The sequence below is a fragment of the Columba livia genome, chromosome 6 (assembly GCF_036013475.1).
Source record: "Columba livia isolate bColLiv1 breed racing homer chromosome 6, bColLiv1.pat.W.v2, whole genome shotgun sequence".
Lineage (NCBI taxonomy): Eukaryota > Metazoa > Chordata > Aves > Columbiformes > Columbidae > Columba > Columba livia.
In genome coordinates, this window is record NC_088607.1 from 13,052,844 (window position 1) to 13,071,933 (window position 19,090).

At 36.1% G+C, this 19,090-nt stretch overlaps 1 protein-coding gene across 2 annotated transcripts in view; it reads left to right on the plus strand.

The window, feature by feature from the left end:
• The window catches only part of CFAP43 (cilia and flagella associated protein 43), a 46,232-nt gene that overhangs the window by 5,958 nt on the left and 21,184 nt on the right, over positions 1-19,090 (plus strand). For both annotated transcript variants that reach the window (XM_065067097.1, XM_065067098.1), the window contains exons 4-15: positions 1,338-1,505; positions 2,888-3,038; positions 7,765-7,915; positions 9,857-9,919; positions 11,000-11,079; positions 11,777-11,908; positions 12,935-13,051; positions 14,239-14,319; positions 15,154-15,302; positions 16,738-16,841; positions 17,921-18,061; positions 18,434-18,603. In XM_065067097.1, coding sequence (XP_064923169.1) covers positions 1,338-1,505; positions 2,888-3,038; positions 7,765-7,915; positions 9,857-9,919; positions 11,000-11,079; positions 11,777-11,908; positions 12,935-13,051; positions 14,239-14,319; positions 15,154-15,302; positions 16,738-16,841; positions 17,921-18,061; positions 18,434-18,603 — 1,507 coding nt within the window. The remainder of the gene's footprint in view (positions 1-1,337; positions 1,506-2,887; positions 3,039-7,764; positions 7,916-9,856; positions 9,920-10,999; positions 11,080-11,776; positions 11,909-12,934; positions 13,052-14,238; positions 14,320-15,153; positions 15,303-16,737; positions 16,842-17,920; positions 18,062-18,433; positions 18,604-19,090) is intronic.

Sequence of the window (19,090 nt, forward strand, 5' to 3'; positions counted from 1 at the left end):
TATAGAAAGGTTATGGATAATTAAAAGCTGCCTTTCATCTGAGATGATTTATCCCTAGATATTTATCCTTTTTTGTTCAAAGAAGAGGCTTAATGCCAGATTATTTTTCAGATACACATACCATATAGTTTCAGATCTTAACAAATTATCTTCTATAAGAGTGTTGGCACTATCTGTTGGGTATGAGATGAGAACGCGCTGACAGATCTTTAGAGAGAGCGCTCCACTGATATCTCTAAAGTCAGAACTGCAGCTTACAGCTTTCTGAAATTTTAATGAGAGTTACTGTGTATGTGTGAGTACTTCTCTTTTTTTGCACATGCTATCAGTATTCACCATTGTCTTGCATCCTTATCTATTTCTGTGGGTGAAGTTATTGTAGGCCAGAACGAAAGGATTATACTAAGTCCATTTACAGCAGTGTATGCATTTTAGTTTGTTTTTTTTTCCTCTCAGCAGTAATGACAAATACTAAAGTTATAAATGTTATTTGGATTAACAGTCAGATATGTTGTCTAAGACATAAAAAAAAAATTCAAAACCATTTTCTTCAAATGATGTTAATCAGTTCTTGGACAGCGCCTAAGAATGCAAATGCAGTGAAGTATTTATCTGGATAACAGAGAAATCTGCAAATTAGATAGTGAGAACATAGGTTACAGTGGACAAAGGAAAATCAGTGGAAAGCAGATTCCCAGGCTTGTGTCAGCTATATGTAACAGCCCCACACAAATTCTGCTCCCTTTTGTGTTCAAGTTAGTTAATGCAGCCACAGCTTGTACGTCTGCATTCACAACACAATTACTGTATTACCTAAGTAATTCATCCATAGATAATCACAAGCTGACTGTGTTTTATTTCCTAACTACAATACCTTCCAGCTACAAGCCTGCAAACATAGCCATTATTTCAGGGATTGGAAAAGCAAGGCTGATGTCTGGGGTGCTGAAGAGTTAATTGTTTGGGCCCATTCATGTCACTGATGGGACTGATGAAAAAAAATCCATGTCTCTTGACTCTGTTGGTCTTTTCAGAAAAGGAAGTGCATGATAGTGTTTCTAAAATTTCAGTGTTCAAAATTATTTTACTCTTCAATCTTTTTTTGTTTTGTTTTGTTTTTTGTAGCAGTACTAATTATATGTGTGGCTAATCAATGACCTCCTTTTCATTCTCAAGAGGACCGAACTTGTTTGACAGCGGAAATTTTTTATCAGTGATGACGCATTTGTTTTCCAGTCTTGATCTTGAATGTCAGTCATAATCACATCCAGATATTTGGCTTGAATGCTTTTGACTTATTTAATAGATTTTATTTTCTTTTACTCTTCTTAATACAGGAACTGGAAAGAAAATCTCCTCCTGTGCAGTGAGTCTCAGCCAGGAGTAACCGCAACCTCTCTAAGTTTTAACCCTATGAATTGGCAACGACTGTGTCTTGTTAGTGAGAGCTCTGTTACTATCTGGCTTATTGAAAAGAGTAATGACGAACATCTCCTTAAGCAATGGTAAGCAGAGCACCCTTCAGGTTAAGAGAAAGATCTAGAAGTATATTTCAATAACTAAAACTAGCCTACATCTGTTCGTAAAGAATTTAATCCAATTTAGTTCACCTAGCAATTGCAACCAGTAATTGCTTAATCACAACCAGTGTGAATCTGTCTAGTCAATCAAGTGGATTGAACTTATGATTTTGTTTCTTGGCACTCACATGTCCAGAGTGTGCACATCATTAAGCTAATACTAATCAGCTGCTTTGGCAGTCTCTATCGAAAGTTGTATGACTGAATTAAGGTAGTGCCTAGACTGCTTTCCTGCAAGTGGCCATGTTGAGCATTACTTTTGCACTTATGAAACCACCAAATTTGGATCAAGTTGCTTCATAGTTAACATAGTTAAACCATATGTTGTTGTAATCACAAATTGTACCAAAAGCAGTATCAGTTTTCTGTGTTATTTCCAGCTTGTGTGGCCAGTTTACAGGTCCAGAGGGCATGGCTTGGTGAATGCAATGCACTTAGTACAGCAAACATATTATAGAATTTATTTTTGCTAAAATGTTTGTTATATTATGTACCATTCAAGTTAGAGTCCTTGAAATATAATATTTAAGCTGTTTCAGTGACAGCTATTCTACAATTCCCAAGTGTGTTTCATCTTGTTAACTGCAAATATAACCAACATATTGCCATTGACACAGTTATGCTAGTGAAAATATAGACAAGACCTTAATTTGAAATCTGAAGAAAATATTGAAGGGTTTTTTTGCCTTTCGTCATTATACAGTACACATATGAAAATACATATACACTTCTTTTTACTCACTTTTCATTCCATTCAGTAGAGGTTAAACCTCCACTGAGAATAGTGTATTTTACATATATTTTTCCAAGTTATAAATCAACATAGTTTGTAAACTATAGAATCCTCAAGTCCTGCATTGTAACAGCCACTCATTCCAATTACAAGAGTGCAACAGGCAAATACCACAAGTAATTTTTCATCATCGTTAAGCTTTCTCCAGATAAACTTAAGCATGAATCCTCACAGCATATGCAAGTTAGGTGTGTGACTTTATTAATCCTGGTTAATAAGGAAAGAGCGACATAGAGTAGGTTTTTTTTACAAGGCAACAAGAAAATATACTGAGCTAGAACGTGGCAATCCGTTTCTGCCAGTTAGGAACATTCCTCTTGTGTTGTAGAATTACTATTACTTTTCAGTGAAATGGAATGTGCCATGTAGAATGATTGTCTACAACAATCTCTGCAAGAGTAATGGAACTTAACTGAGTTGGTGTCTCAAAGTTTTGAAAACATGCTTCTCAGTTTTGTGTCAGCATTTACTATTCATAATGTCTTCTCAGACAGTGTCTCTTGCTTTTTCACAGCCCTGTGAAACTGCCCGATGAACGAGGGTCCATGAATCCTCATGAAGAGCTGTTTTTCCCAGTTTCTCATAGTGAAGATCGATACTATGGCCCAGATTTGCCAGTTTCAGCCGTTGCTGGACTGGTAGGAGATGAAGCAGAAACATTTGTGGTAGCTATTGCTTTTTTTTTTCCTTTCTACTATTCCAAGTTGTTGTGGTTTTTATGCAAATAGGTGTTAATAAATTAATAATTTTAATGTCTGTTCAACAGGTACAACCCAGTAAATAGGTCAGTTGTCTCAACAACATTTTTAAAATCCGTTTTGATGGGAGACTTACAAGGCATGCTGCTGCTGCACAGTGCAGTACAATGTAGAGATTTCTGACACTGGTCCTAGCATAGTAATATATCTGTGCAGTGGAAGTACTAATCTATATCTCAGAAGCAGCATAAACACATCAGCATTTAAGCATGCCCAAAGTAATACGAGCTGCTGAAACCCTGAAAACCTGTTCTCCTAAACTGATAGTAACCTTCGGGTAACCTTACATCCCTTTGGGATTTGTTTTCTTTTTGATTCTGAAAATGTTTCACACTATGGAAACATTGAAGGCTTTATTCCAGACAGCAACCTCTGCTTCTGAAATGCATTTCCATATCAATGTCAATGTTGGATCTGCCCATTTGTCTCACTTGTATTTGATCATTTACTTGTTAGCCTCCCTTGAGATGCTTCTTTTGAGATGCTTCAAAAGTATTCACATTTTGTTTGAAAATTACTTTCACCTGACTACCAACTAGAACCATCTGCCAGTGTGAAAACATTTAACTTGCAAATCTGGGATTCTCTTCTAAAATTAAGACCATTAATTTCTATTTGGTAACTTGTGATAGATATGAGACACCAAAACTAACATGTGTAAGATGACACTGGCATTATACTGCACCTTTTCAAGGGACAAATGTGGGTTCTGTATTATCAAATTAGTATACCACAGGTTTCTGCCACAAACTCCTCTTATACTTATAAAGCAGAGAAAAAAATAAAACCAGGGAATTACGCTTTCCTGACCTCATCCTCTTTTCACAGCTTCATGCATTCAGATTCACAGAGGTTTTTAACTGTGTGACTGCTGATGCTCTTGGTTTCTGGGACAATTGATAGCTACAAACAAACATCCTCTACTGACTCTAATTACACATGAGCTGCTTATATTTCAGATCACTTAGAACATGGAAAATGAAGATAATATATGCTCATCAGAGGCATTGCCTCTTTCTTTTGCCTTACTGCCTCTTATGTGCAGATGATGAACTGCAAAAAAATACTTTGTTCTTTAGCCTGTAAAGTAAATTGCAAGGGATATTGGGGGAAAAAAACAACTGCCATGTTAGGGCTGTGAGGCTTCATAGAATTTGTCTGTCATTGAATGGATTGTATTCCATTCAGGAATGGTAGGTTCTTGAGCTTGCAGAACCATGCAGTGAACTTTTCCACATGGATACGCTGGTGCTTTCAACCATACTAGACACCACTATGGGGTCTTTGCATTCCCAACTACTTTCAGAAAAATCTGTATTTCTTCTTAGTACTCCCAAGGTGATTGTGTTCTCCTTATACAGAAATATTTCTGGAGTAAGAGTAGATTGTCTTTGACAAATATTTCCTTTTCTTTCAAATTGCATGGTAAATATTTTGATACTTATTTACTGTCCAAGTTCCTTAGATTAGTGTATTTTGGTTGTGAATATTGACAAAATAATGAACATCAGGTTATTTAGCAATACAGGGTTTTTGCAGGAATACAAGCTGTTATTGTTCCCTTTGCTGTTGTGGTGGTATGTAATTTCAAGTGCACTAAATTGTGGGGTGCTACATGCACAGTTTAGCACTAGGAGGCACTGAGTCAATTCCTGGCATCTTTTTGCCTTTCTCAAGACTGTGATAAGTGAGTAATTTTTTGCAGGACCTGCATTTTTTGTGCCTTACTTCGCTGATTCTCCCTTCCATGCATGCTTGTGCACATATGCTCCATCTCTAACCTAGCAGAAAAACTGAGCCACTACTAAATCTTGTAACCTCCCACACTGCAGGCAGAACCACACACGTCTTGTCAGGTTAAGCACCCTCTTCCAGCACCCCAACATGGAACATATGGCTTTAGCAAAGCAATTCTTGCACAAGTTGGTCAGAATATACTTGATAGAGAAGATGCTTCTTTGAAATATTGTTTTATCATGACCCTTCAAAAGGTGCCTAATGCAGCCACTTTGAGAGAGATTGAAATGACTGAACTTGCTGAGTTCCTCAGATATCCAGATGCCTTTGGACTACAGTTGCTGTAATGGAACAGGCTGTCCAAAATAGAGGTGCTATAACAACCATTCCTCACTGTCTTTATGAGCTGACACCCTGCTGCAGCAGGTGTATCAATGGTTATTGTTGCTGATAATTTGTATACCATTACACATGTCCATGAGCAGTTAAGTGACTCTGGCCTAAAAATTGTGCCTTGACATTTGTAAATACCTTGGAGTTATTTTTCTCTCTACTATCATCAGTACTTTTTTAATTAGTAAGAGACAATCTGCTTCTCCTGTGGTGGTTAATGAGTTTCGTTCAGTTGAATGCAGTGGGAATAGTATCATGGCTTGATGAAGCTCTCCCCATCTCTGCAGAATTTGGCAGAAGGATTTTTGTTCTTTATCACTAAATCTGAGTGGGCTGAAATGGATGTTTTTCATGTTGATATAAGCATCTAAAGTGGAGAATTATTTATTTAGACTGCTATTTAAAGGAGTTGTCCTCAGCCTGTCCATGGTCCTTGTAGGCTGTAGACCACTCCTAAGGAACGTACAAGACGCAAGTAAGAAAAGTGAGCCCATTGCCAGGGCACTTGTTTTCTCCTTTGAAATGTGTTGGGGTTCCATACTCTAGAACATGCTGGGGCCGGGTATGTACCAAAGTGTAACCACAGCGGGGCAGCAGAGGGAAAAGAATTGAAATGTTCTACAGCTTTCAATCCTTTTCTTGCATTAGAATGATTTAGTTTTGTTTCAATATTTCTTACAGCTGGGGCCTGTTTTCTAAATATGCTTTACCATGACAAGTCCATTTTATTCCACTTCATCCCCAGTACCAATTTTATTCCACTGTCTTTTTATAAAACTTTTCATGACAAGGATCCATCCTGAATGTTTTTTCCCTGAAGAGGTTCCACTCAAAAGGGAGAGAAGTTCAAAAGAAGCTGGCATTATTATTATTATTATTATTATTATTATTATTATTATTATGCACCTCTGTGCCAATGCACAGTTCAAGAAGCATCCTGGTTTGAGATTTACATAATCTCATTCTTGGATTAGCATATTTTATCTGTTTTATGTGTGAAGACAGTATGTAAATGACAGCAGGTACAAAAGAACATTGCAGTAGTTGCCTTTATACAGGAAACTTATGATTCAAAGTATTTCAGTGACAACCTTCCCAAAGATTTGTGATGTTCAAGCCTCATAAAATCATTGAAAATGCCTATATTAAAAGTTTCTCTGTATGATGTAAAGCCCCATTTGTCATAGATTTATTACTGCTAGTCCCATTTGATTTATAAAGTGAGGGTTAATATACTTTATTTCTCTAATATTTTCCCCTGAGAAATTCAGAATGCTTTGTAAGCATAAAAAAAGAGTAAGTTACTTACCCAGAATCACATAGCAAGTCCTTGGCATATTTTACTAATGAAATCCAGGTACTTGTGAATTTCTGTCCTGTGTTTTCATCACAAGTCCATCCATATTTCCTCTTTTTATGGAAACTTTAGTGACACAGCAGGTGTTTTACAGAATTATAGTCTCTTTTTTTTTGATCTATCATATTGTCTAGTGTTCCTCACCACTTCTGGTGACATGCATGCTTCTTCGAATCTTCTCTTTTAAATGTTCTCCCAAGGTTTTCTTGTGTTTTGTTCCCCTCTCCCTTTCCCTGAATTCTCTTCAACCTGGTTCTTTCTATCATGATATTTATATGACCCCTTATTACTGTTGTATCTGAGCAGGTCACTGTCTTTAATAATATTTGGTGGAGAAGTTCTGTGCTTTGTGTTATGTGGATGAAGGATTTATGAGCTTTAGTGAAATGAAATTCAAGGCACACGGGAAGTCTGGCAGGGATATTTCTAGAATTGATTTGCAGATGACACAAAGGTTGACAGAGCTGTTTTACAGAGCAATTTGAATTATATGATAAGATAAACTATTCAAACAAAATGTGTTTTAATAGTGCCAAGTATGCAAGACCACATGTGCAGGTTATGTCTACAAAGTGGAAGACTATTCTGAAAAGCAGTTTGAAAAGCTTTTGTCAGGGTGAAGGCCATAGTGGGTAAACATTTCAATCTGGGCTTCCGATGCTATTCTGACATTAAAACAAAAAAAATCTAGGGGCTTAGTGTATTGAATTTTATCATAAATTTATCATTGAAAAAACTGAGAGATGACCTGGGTATTGTGGGTCAAGATCTTTGCAAGGTTAGGGAAGACACTGGAGGGATTCCCAAGCAAGAGGACAAACCTGTAACAGATTCAAGTGCTGGAGAATTAATGCAGAAAAATTAATTTTTTAAAATATATAGTTTTAAAACAAAATCACAATCATTTTACCAAGTTTCTAGGTAGAGAGCTGCATTCTCCACCACTATCTCACATCGTAGACTTTCCTTGAAAATGTTCTTGCTTCTCAAGTTACTGGCCTCAGTGAAGGCATGACTGAATAAAATAAGGCTGATGTTATACAAGTGGTCAGACTCTATAAGATTTTATTTTGTCTTAAAATGTGTGTAACTCTTGTACAGATACTTGTCAATTGTTGATCGACCTTGTTTATCTTTGTGCTGAAGCCTAGAAATTATATTAAGCCTGCAGTGCATCCTACTGCCCACTGCTGGACTGGAACCTCAGAAGTTTACGTGAGCTGTGAAGAAGGATATATTTTGACAATTAATGCTGAGACATACAGTGTTTCTGTTCTCCAACAAAAACCTTTACCTGGTAAGAAATAGCTGCATCGTGTGTTTTATTCAAGTAGGGAGGAAAGTGTATAGGTGAAAGCTTTTCTTGCTTTCTTCTATTGTGTATCTTACAGAAGTTGTAAAGCTATACTGTAGAGCCATATTTCTTTTATTAGTATGATTAACATTTGAGAATGTCTTTTGAACTTCTGTGTGGGTTTCTTTAGCACCCAATAATTGGCTTTCATTTTTCTTTGGAAAAAAAGGAGAAAGAGCTCTAACTAGATCAAAACTGATAAAATGAACAATAGTTCCAGAAGCCCAGATCTTACTAACCAGCTCTACTAGATTAACATTAAACTATTAATATACCAGCTATACACAGTCTTTTTACTATTAGTTAAGTACCAATGATTTATTTTATTTTGCATTAAATATTGGACTGTCCTCATTTGGTGTGTTAGATAATGTTAGAACACATCTTCGAAGACTCATGATAAGTCTTAAGACAACAAAACTGAATTTAGTGTACTGTTGCTTAATAGAATTCCAGCTATTACATAAACTATTTTCTAATGAAAACAAGGTTGTAAAGACTATCAGACCTTACTGCAGAAAGTGTAAAGCACAGAGAGTGAACAGAAGATGTCTTTGGCTTCAGATAAAGAAATCTACTTTTAATTTATTCTAGAATGGGAGAAGGTGATTTGTCTGCCTTAGATATATTTCCACTTGTTTTTTTTCATGGGGATCTGTGGCAAGCTGGTGATTAACTAAAGTTTTCTGGCAATAGCAGCCCATTCTGCACCTTCTCTTTTCTGGGAATCCTGAGGTCTCTCCCCTGCTACATGCCACGTGCTGCCCTGTGTGCACATTCCAAGGGCTCCCAAGACAGAGGATGGTGAGATGCAGCCAGCATCAAGTGTTCTGGCAACATCAACTTGTACCCTGTCATCCTTTACAGGGATGGAAGGTGTCAGTCCTACTGTGCATGTGAAGCTCACTAGTTCAGTGATGAGTACTGGAATCTGCTTCTCCCTGACACTAGAACTGGGTGATATCCTGTTGTAGACCAGCATAGAACTGTTTCTTTAATAAACACGGAATCAGTGTTAATGGTCAGGCTGGTGATAAGCTTGTTTTCTTATTTTGCCATGTAATACATTATTTTTCAAGCTGCAACGAGTATCCCTGACTTTCCCAAAGTACTGTATCTCTGTTCAGTTTTGATAGTTACCACAGAAATGAAGGCTGCTCTTAAAAACCCAGCAAAGCAGCATTCTTTCTCTGCTTTTGAAATTATTAGAGTTTTAGGTTTACCAAATCAGGAGTTGGAAATCGTCAAAAATTAAAAAGCTGAGGTGTGACCAGAAAAGTTTTTGCCTGTTCAGTAGAAGACAACAAGAATATTTGCCATTCGGGCTTTTCCTTGGCCTGTATATTTTTCTTTGAGTCCTCTGTCCTAAAACTGTGTAACACAATTGTCTGTATTCATATTGTACTGAAGCTTCTGCTTAATTTAAAACGTACTGCAGAATGTTTAAGTGCATGTCCAGCTTAAGGCACATGAGAAATTCCTGTTATGATGTTGCAAACAGCATCATAAGCAGCCCCAACATTCCACTTGGGCAATTTTTTCAGACTGGCTGAAGATTTTTTTGTAAGTAAAAAAAGGTTTAAAAAACATGGTGAGAAATACTAATAGCAGAACTTAGCACTAGAAGATACATAAATCTGCATCTGTACACTCTCTGTGCCAAGAAGTGTGATCTCCCTTTTACAGCTGTAAGCTGAATCACAGAAAGACTGTGCCTGCTTAGTTGCATAAATTATAGAAATGGTGGAGATTGGGGAAGAACACACATTTTTGATTCAATATACTGAACCTGGCCTTTTATTCATTAGACTGGAATACAACTGACTTTTAGTGCAATGTTTATGTAAACAAGGTTGATGTAATAAATTGTTTTCTTTTGTGCAGAACGCATACGTACAATATCGGACGTGGTGTCATATGTTCACAAAGAAGTACAAAAAAAGAAAGGTATTTCCATGTTTGAATCAAGCTAATAGATTGTTAGGCAACACCAGTGAGATCTGGGAATAATAATATGTGAGCACAGCTGGAAGCCACTGGTTAGAAAAACTCAGCTCACGCTGACCTCTGTAAGAAACATTGATGACAATCTTTTATGTTTACATGACAAATGATTAATAACTTTTGTGCTAATAGACAGACAAATGAATAGCCTCAGGAGGAAAAGCGGCAGTGAAATAATTTCTGATTGTTCTAATTTAAATTGGAATAAGTGATGCTAGAATGAGTTCCCTACTGCTTAGTTTTAGTAACTTTTTTTAGAGCTGCAGTCACCTGTAATTTGGCCGAGTTAGGATTTAGGAGTGTTTGTTTCAAACACTTTGTTTTGGGCTCCACAATATACACATAATGGACAAAGTTCAGCACAGGGCCACAAAGATTATTGGAGAGTCTGAGTACATGACATACAGAGATGGGCTGGGGGAACTGTGGGGGATTTTACTATAGCTTCAGCTACCTAATGGAATGTTACAGGGAAGATAAAACCACACAGGTGAAGGACACAGTTTGCATCAATGGAAATTTTGGGTAGATATTAGAAAAAAATATATATTTTCACAATGAAGGTAGTCAGACATTGGGACAAGTTCCCCAGAGAAGCTGTGGAATTTCCATTCCTGGGGATATTCAGACCTCAGCTGGATAACATGATCTAACTTGGAAGTTGGTTCTGAGTTTGAAATTGGCTTTGTGCTGAGCAGGAAGTTGGATCAGAGGCCTTCTAGGGTCCCTTCCAACCTAAATGACTCTATAATTCTGTTATTCGTACTTTAATGTGGCTGTTTGCAGCTTTTACAAAACAAATGTTTTCTCAAATTAATTTCTAGTTCATCAGACCACAATAGTACTGTCACCTCAAATTCTGTATATCAGTCTTCTCCTTCATTATCACCACAAAAAGTCCAAAAAATATATAGCACATGGAGCCTTTTTACTCATAGGTAGGAAATCATCCCAGATTTGAAGTTGAGACACATTGTTGCAATAAATTAAATTTGATATTTTACATTGGTTTTGTGCTCTCAGGTGGCAAACCAAAGGATCTGCAGAACCCAGTTTTATCTTCCTTGGCATTTTGTAAAGACGGACTGTATGCAACTGGAAGTGTAAGGCATCCTTTATGCTCTTAACTTACTTTTATTGTATGAAAATCAAAGAACATTTGCAGAGTTCATTTCAAAGACAGGAGTTAGAAAAAAGTGGAGGGCTGCAGAACTATAAAGGTCATCTCTGGTATTGCACATATTTCCTTTGTTAAGACATGAGACAAGATATTGGGGAGGAGCAGAGTGGGAAGACATTCCATTTTTGTAGTCAAAGAAGCAAAACAAAGAGAACAATGCTATTTTTAACAAGAGGGTATTCCAGAGGAACAGAAAAGAAGGATGGACAAAAAAATAGGAAAACAGAGAAAATGATCAAGAGAATTGCCATACACAAATTAATATTAAACCCAAACTGACAATGCCATTGTACACTACTGCTTGAGTGGGACAAATTCTTATACAGTCTCAAAAACCCCAATATGAAATCTTAAATATTAAGTGATGAGACTGTTTTTATCAAACATAGACTGTTACTAAGACTTGTATTAAAGAACACCTTCATTTTTCAATACATTTATTATCCAGGGTGAGAATCCTCTGGATTGAAACATACTAAAAGCAAATGACACCATTAGTGATGGGGTACAGTTAAACACTGTTACTGTAGAGACTTTCAGAAGTTCTTGCAGTTCAGTTTGCCAGAGCGGGGAAGGGTAAATGACCTAGACTTGATGTGGATTTGTACTTTTCTGCACAGGGGGGCATTTTATTCTTTTATTACATCGATGATCTGCACTATGAGATGAAAATCTGTGCTGATATCTTGCAACCGATAACCACCCTCATATTCTCTCCTGATTACAGTGTGCTTCTTCTTGTCACTGACCAGGTATAGCATTTGAGATAACAGCATTACATAATGGGATGTGCCTGTGATTCTGTATGTGTATGCTGATGTTCTTAGTATGAAATGTTTGTACTGTAATCACACAAGTCAACAAATTATATCAGAGGTGACCTTAGTCCATCTTGTGTTTTTAATGAAAGATTGGAAAGACTTTTGATGAAGGACAGAAGAATTGTCTCCCACAGATGGGGGATTATAAAGTACCTAATGCTGAGATCTCCCAACAGAAATACTTGTGTGTGTACAGTAGAGCACATGATCAGTGTGTCCTTGTCACTGTGCATGAGCTCTAGGCTTGATGTGTGCCTGCACAGTAAGAAGTGCAGCTTGAGTACGTCAAACCTGCTGTAGCTATGCAGTAGAGTTGTTCTGTATATGTACCTGAATTTGCCTGGCAACCCAGCTCGAAATCCTTCTTTGACCAGCCTAACGTCCAGAAATCATACACGAGAGTCCCAAATCCTCAAATTCCACTTGTTTTTTGAGACCTTTATTCATTTACATTGTCATTTTTAAAGCTCTTAAAATGTTTTTGTGTGTGTCAGGAGGTTCTGAGTGCAATGGTAACTCTGGTCACACTCCCTCTGATTTCATTCTCCATTTGTAAAATTAGTAGAGGAGTTCAAAAATCTTTGTCAATATTAGTTATTAATTGTTTCTAAGAGGCTTTGAGATCTTTAGATAAAAAGATCTCTTAAAATTTAAGATTGATTATTTTGGGTCCCTTTTGTTTTAGATTATTTATTGATTCCTGGAGTAACATTATTTTATTAAAGCAATTTTGAGAAATAAAACTTCTTGAAAATGTGACTAGCTGGCTCACTGTGTAAACTAATATAATCCACTACATTCAGCTGAATTCTACTGGGCACTTACCTCAATTTGGAATCAAGTATAAAGCTTTAAAGAGTGAAGCTCAAAAAAATGGATATTTTTGTTGAAGTCTTTGAAAGCTTTTAATGAAAAGTTTCATGACCTAGTGATGGATTATTTCTCTTTATTTGTCAGGGGGCAGTCTATACTTACAAACCTTCCCACAGTGAAGAAGCTGTCAAACTCTTGGATGCATGCAGTGGTTATTTTTTGGCAGCTGATTTTCTTACTCCAGGGAACGAGTACTGTGTGGTAAGAAATTATTTTCTTTCTTATATATAATAGTGGCTCTTTTCAGGTAACCAATATGTTGCCAAAGCACAAAATCAAAAGCTTTGCAGAGATTAAGACTGTTCTGATATTTGTTACAGTTGTGTAACTTCTCGTTAAGGAAGTAAATGGCATTAATTCACGTATGGCCAATGAAAGGGTCAGAATTTGCTCTAGAATAAAGGGTGGATAATTTGCAGATTGCTGAAATGTAATATTGGTCCTGCTGTTGATTTGTGTGACTCTATTTTTGGGAAACTGTCAGCATTTGCCCTCTCCCGGACAAGCCCCAAATTTTAGCAAAGCCAGGACAGGAACATAGCTGAGCAAAATGTGGATTCAATTCAGAGAACAGATGTTGGAATAAGAAATTCCTCCTGATCTTTTCAGCCTTCAGCACAAACTGGAACAGCCTGAGAGAAGCCTCTTTGCTGGGTCCAGGCACAAAGAAGACTTTATTCATGAATCTCTGCATTCAGAGAAATTCCTTGCTTTCCTCCTATGTCTTTGTTTGCTGCAAGATGTGTATTTTAGCCAGGCCATGAATTCTTCAAGTAGCCAGCCTAGGAACCCTGGGATCTTAGTCAATTAGGTTTGCTGAATCAATTTGTTTGTTGTTAGCTTAAGAATGTTACATTTTACCTGACTCTGAATGAGTAATGTGAGGGTTGATTGATCTCTAGCCATACTTTCCTGTGGAATTATCAAATTGACTAGATATAAGAAGAACTCAAGTACTATTATGATATGCATTATTTTTCTTGTGAGAAAACAAGACCTTTCCTTAAGCCCTTCCCTATGCAAAGAAAATTATAAGCAGGTTTTTCTATTGCTGGCAGATTGCTGGAATAATATTGATCAAGCTTACATGTTTTGCCCTAGATTGTCTCTCTCTGCCTAAACACCATTCCTGTAGTTGCAGCAATTCACAAAAAAATATTAAACATTTTCCCATGGCAAGAATGTCTTGCAGCAACTGGACTTAAAGGAAAAGAGAGTTCCAAGCAGAACTAGTAACACTTGGTCTGCTGTGCTCAGACATTAGTTGAATTTATACTCTATATTGTGACTTTTTGGTTATATTCTACTCTATATTCTATTCTGCTATATTCTATTGGGACTATTTGGCTATTCCACCACTTTTGACTATGTTTTTCCCTGTTCAACAGTCTGTAGCAACTTCAGGTGAAGTACAAGTTTGGTTCCTGGAAGACGGAACTTGCCTCAGCAAGCTAAACCTACATGTGGAGGTACATGTAACCAGGAGTTTATATAGTGACTGATACTTAAAATTTTCTTTAATATTTTTCAATGCATAGCATAATATAACATGGATTTGCATCAAACAGTGCTGAGGAAAGTTCAGTATTGTCTTTGAACAACCATGAAAGAGATTTCAAAAAGATTGTCTTTTAGAATGGTTCCTTGAACTAATCATGAATCTAACCATAAAGCAGAGGAAACATTTTAAACTCATGTCCTAGTGATGTGTCTTTAAGCATATATTTGTAAATAACAATCTAAATTGTTATCACATTACTCTATTAAATTTTTATTTTTAATGAGTGCCAGAACGGAAAGAAAAGTTTCAAATGTGAAAAAAACAAAATGCCTTGATGGATCTGGAAAACAGGTTCTAGGAATTTAGTTGATAAGGTATTTAAAATTGTTAATGCTTTTTCCTGATTTAAGATGCATTCAGACCCTGAAATCCAACATAGTAATTAAAAAATCCCTTTTTATAAAATCCATACATGTAATTGCACTCACTGTTTATTTAGGTGGAACTTCTTTCACTTAAAATCTGGATAGTGGATATAATGTGGTGGTGTTTTTCCTGAGGAGTGTAGAATTAGCTTTTGGTATGTAGGTACGGAGCATAGGTAAAATTCCTATGATGTCTCTGAAATCCTTTCTTTGTTAAAAAAGAAAAAAATAAAATAAAAATTGTTTTTTAGATAAACCACTTGGGGTTTCTTCTCCAAGTTTTAGAGACTTTTAAATAGCAAGAAACTTCATACTAACTTATAGCATAATATAGAAAAAGATATGGAACTGTTAAGTATCTTTTACTTCTCAACTAGGCAACTGCGCTGGCTTGCTCTCCCTCCTCCAACAGCGTTGCTGTAGGGACCAAAAGAGGTGTCATCTATTTCCTTGACGTTACCAAAGTTGAAGCTCCACGGGTTGTTCACAGAATTTTTCTTTCCACGTTTCCAGTGCTTTCTTTGCAGTAAGTATGTAGAAACAGGGGCAGGAATATTGTCAACTTGCTGCTTGAGTAATACTGTTAGTTGAACAAAATGAAGTTTTTATTCTAAAAATAACAAAGTGAAATATTTTAACAGCTTCAGTTTTTTCCAACATATTCTGAATTGCCTTCAAGAGGAGTGGTAGGAGGATTTATATGAGAAAAATATAAGAAACCTATATTTTAAGAAAGTTTAACTGAGCACTGAAGATAGTCATGTATAAGATCCTTTCTGACAGATTATCATATGCAGTAATTATGTACACTTCCATGTATCTGAATTTAGAGGGTTATTTCTCACTGAATATAAATTTGAGATTTTGTGAAGTTAAGTTTAAGCCATTGGACATCTCTTCTTTTGTGATGGATTTTTATTACCATTGTTAATTATTCATTTGCTTACAGTTCCAGAAATTGCCAGTCCTCTTGTAGTCAGTGATCTAAAAGGCTTTTTTAGTTTTTCTTTGTTGTTTGTGTTTGTTTGGTTTTGGGTTTTTTGCTGGTGCTGGGGTATGTGTGTGGTGGTGGGTTTTTAGTTTTGTTTTGTTGGGTTTTTCGTTTGGTTTGGTTTGATTTGCTTTTCCAGTTATTGAAAAAGTCTGAGGATATTTTACTTCTACTTTTTTAAAAAATAGAACAGATTTTGAACTGTTAAACTTTAATATAAATCCGCCTGTTATTTTGACACTTAGATGTGTTATCTTTTCACAGTTACCTAAGATAATACACTAAAAATAGATACAGAAAGCAACTTATTCAAAGTCAAATGAGTGCAAAGACGTATCTATTCAAAATAATAGCAAAATCTGTATAGTAGTTTTGCTTTTAGAAAGTAAAAAGTGGTTTTATTTTAAAATTTTTATTTTAAATTATTTTAAATTATTTTATTAAAATTATTTATATTATTTTATTATTTATTATTATATTATTTATATATATGCATATATATATTTATATATTCAGAGCATATATATTTATATATATTTATATATTTTATATATATTTATATTTTATATATTTTATATATTTATATATATTTTATATATTCAGAGCAATATATTTTTTATATATTTATATGTATATTTATATTATTTTATTATTTATTATTATTTTATTAAAATTATTTCTATTTAAATGGTTTTAAATTATTTATTTTAAATTTAAATTTATTTTAAAATTTTTATTTTAAAATACTTCAAAGAAATATTCGATAAAGTTTTTAACACATCCTGCAATTAGAAATTGCACTCCTAGCACTGGGCTTTATATCTGGCCTGAACCCTGTAAACCCAAAAGCTGAAACTGCAGTTGTGTTTATTCTACCAGTGAAGTCAGCAGAGTTATGGGAATGGAATTATTTGACCCCTTTTACTGACTTTATTGAACTGTATTCTATTTGGATTTATACTTCACCTAGTTATGATCAGAGTGGCCAGTTCCTCATCGCTAGAGCTGCAGAAGGACATATATTTATTCTAGATGCTCGACCTTCAAAATTATTCCAGGTTCTTGGATATGTAGGTAATGTATGTAACAACATTAACTACATGGTGTTGTCACTATTTGCTGCACGTTATGGATACTTCCTGGGCAGGCTAAGCCACTCTCCTTCATTCTACTTATTTTTCTGGAGGACTAGACGTATTCTTGCCACCTGTTTTCCAACTGTGTTTTGTCCCGTTGTCCTGGCCAACTTCTGCTCCGCCCCCCCCCGCCCCGCCTTCCCCTTTTCTACTCCTCTGTAATTTTAGTTAGCAAATGAACCAGCTTTTCTTCCAGGACACATATAAATCACAGGGGAGAGAATGGATTAGCTGACCAAATGATCACAACTCCAGCATAAAAGTAATAGTGCTGGCAGAGAACTTGAGACCTTAGTGGCTCTCCATATGAGAATTTAGACTAAAACACTGTGGGTAGATAGCTGGGTGTGATCTGTTACAAATGGCCACCCCAGACATCTTTAACATTGGTGCTGCTGCAATTTTCAGCTTTGCTCGTTGATACCGAAGAATAAAAAAATATGGCATTTTAACTCACAAAAAACAAAATCTGAAATTTGTAAATTTGTTTCTGCAGTCTCTCAATTCCAGTAACATTATACTTGCAGATCACATCTATGCATACAGATCTTCATTATCCTTTTAAGTATAAAGGACATTATTTTATCATTTTAATTGGTTTGACAAATATAGAATTACATCTTATTAGATAATTTTCAGAATTTGCCTGATCATGTTTTCATTGCCTGGCTGCCTTCTTGGATGAGGGCTTTTCTGTGCTTTATCTGGAGGTTATCATCAGATAGCCTTGAAATTGCTACCATTCAAGCTGGATGTGAACTCAGATTTTAATGTTTAGTGTAATAACATTCTGGTGCTTGGTGTTCTCAGCATCTGATGCCTCAAGCTGAAACTGTGTGTATGCAGCATTTTCTGAAACCAGGTTGTGGCTTGTCTGACATTTTAATCCAAGTTCAAAACCGTAAAACTGAGAAGTATTCTGAACAGGGATTTCCTTTTTTTCCTATGATATCTTAATAAAAACAATGTTACCGTGCTTCAGTAACAATTTGCATTGGTGTTCCCTATCTGCTTCAGTGTTGGAGGATCAAGTGCTGGATCTTTCTGTAGTTTCTGAGTTCAAGAGCGACTTAGTGGAAGTGATGGTACTTGTTAATGTAGCGGAGGTCCAGCGAGCAAGACTGGAAACTTTTTGTCTATGTTCAGCACTCACAACAGGTAAGAATTGAAATATATACTATGTGATATTTTTCTAATGCAAGAACATATTATTGTCATTCCTTAACACAGAATACTAACAATCTTAGTATTTTCTTATTAGTGCATACAAATTGTCACATCACAGTGGTTAAACTGTTTCTAGTGCTTCGTTAGATCTAGTAGAACTGTGTGTCTGCTTTGCTGCAGTGGCTGCATCAGCACAGCCCGAAGTCTTCGTGTTGAAAACAGGTGTCGGAACTCCCAGTCTCCTCCTTGAAAAGTCACATCAGCCCCTTCCTTGCTGAGGTTTTCATAATTACTTGTTAGGTGAAACACCTGCATTAGTGGTAGTGATGCCTCTTCCTCCTTGTTTCTTTTTTAATCTTTTAGATAATGCTAAGTGTGTTAATGAACGCGGAATACTTAATGCTAACGCCATTAAAAGGAAGCGATATGATTTGGATTGCCCTTTAAGCTCAGCAGTCAGATTGAAGGATAACATTGTGTATGGCTACTGTACCTGTGCACCTTTCATCTGTAAATACCATCTCTCTGAAGAGGTAATTCTCTGAAGCTGCTTTATTTTGGGTAGTGGTTTAATACCAGCAAACAAAGCCTGTAAATGAAGTGAATATAGCAGGACATTATGTTAAAAATATTCCTCTCTGCACTAAAAATATCTACTCCATCCATAAACATCAACTTTCAGCATCCTACCACCTGCTTACAATCCTGGTAAAAGCAGTCTCCGTGTTCTATTACAGAGAAAGCTGAATATTGGTTCTTAAAACTCATGCAGCTTGCAGGCACTTCACATGAAGCTTCTGTTTTGGAGCTGTGTTTTTGTGCAGTCTGCTGAGAAACCTGAATATCCAGCTATTGAAAGAACTGAGCCAATGTGAGCCCATGACTCTCAAACAAAACTGCAAACCCAGTTCTGCCTCTCAATGAAGTAATGGAGACTTCAGGAAGCCATTGTCATTGCCTGCTGAGCAACTGGAGCTCTGCAGCTCATAGGTCTCCCTCAGTTAAAGAGTCAGGTCAGGC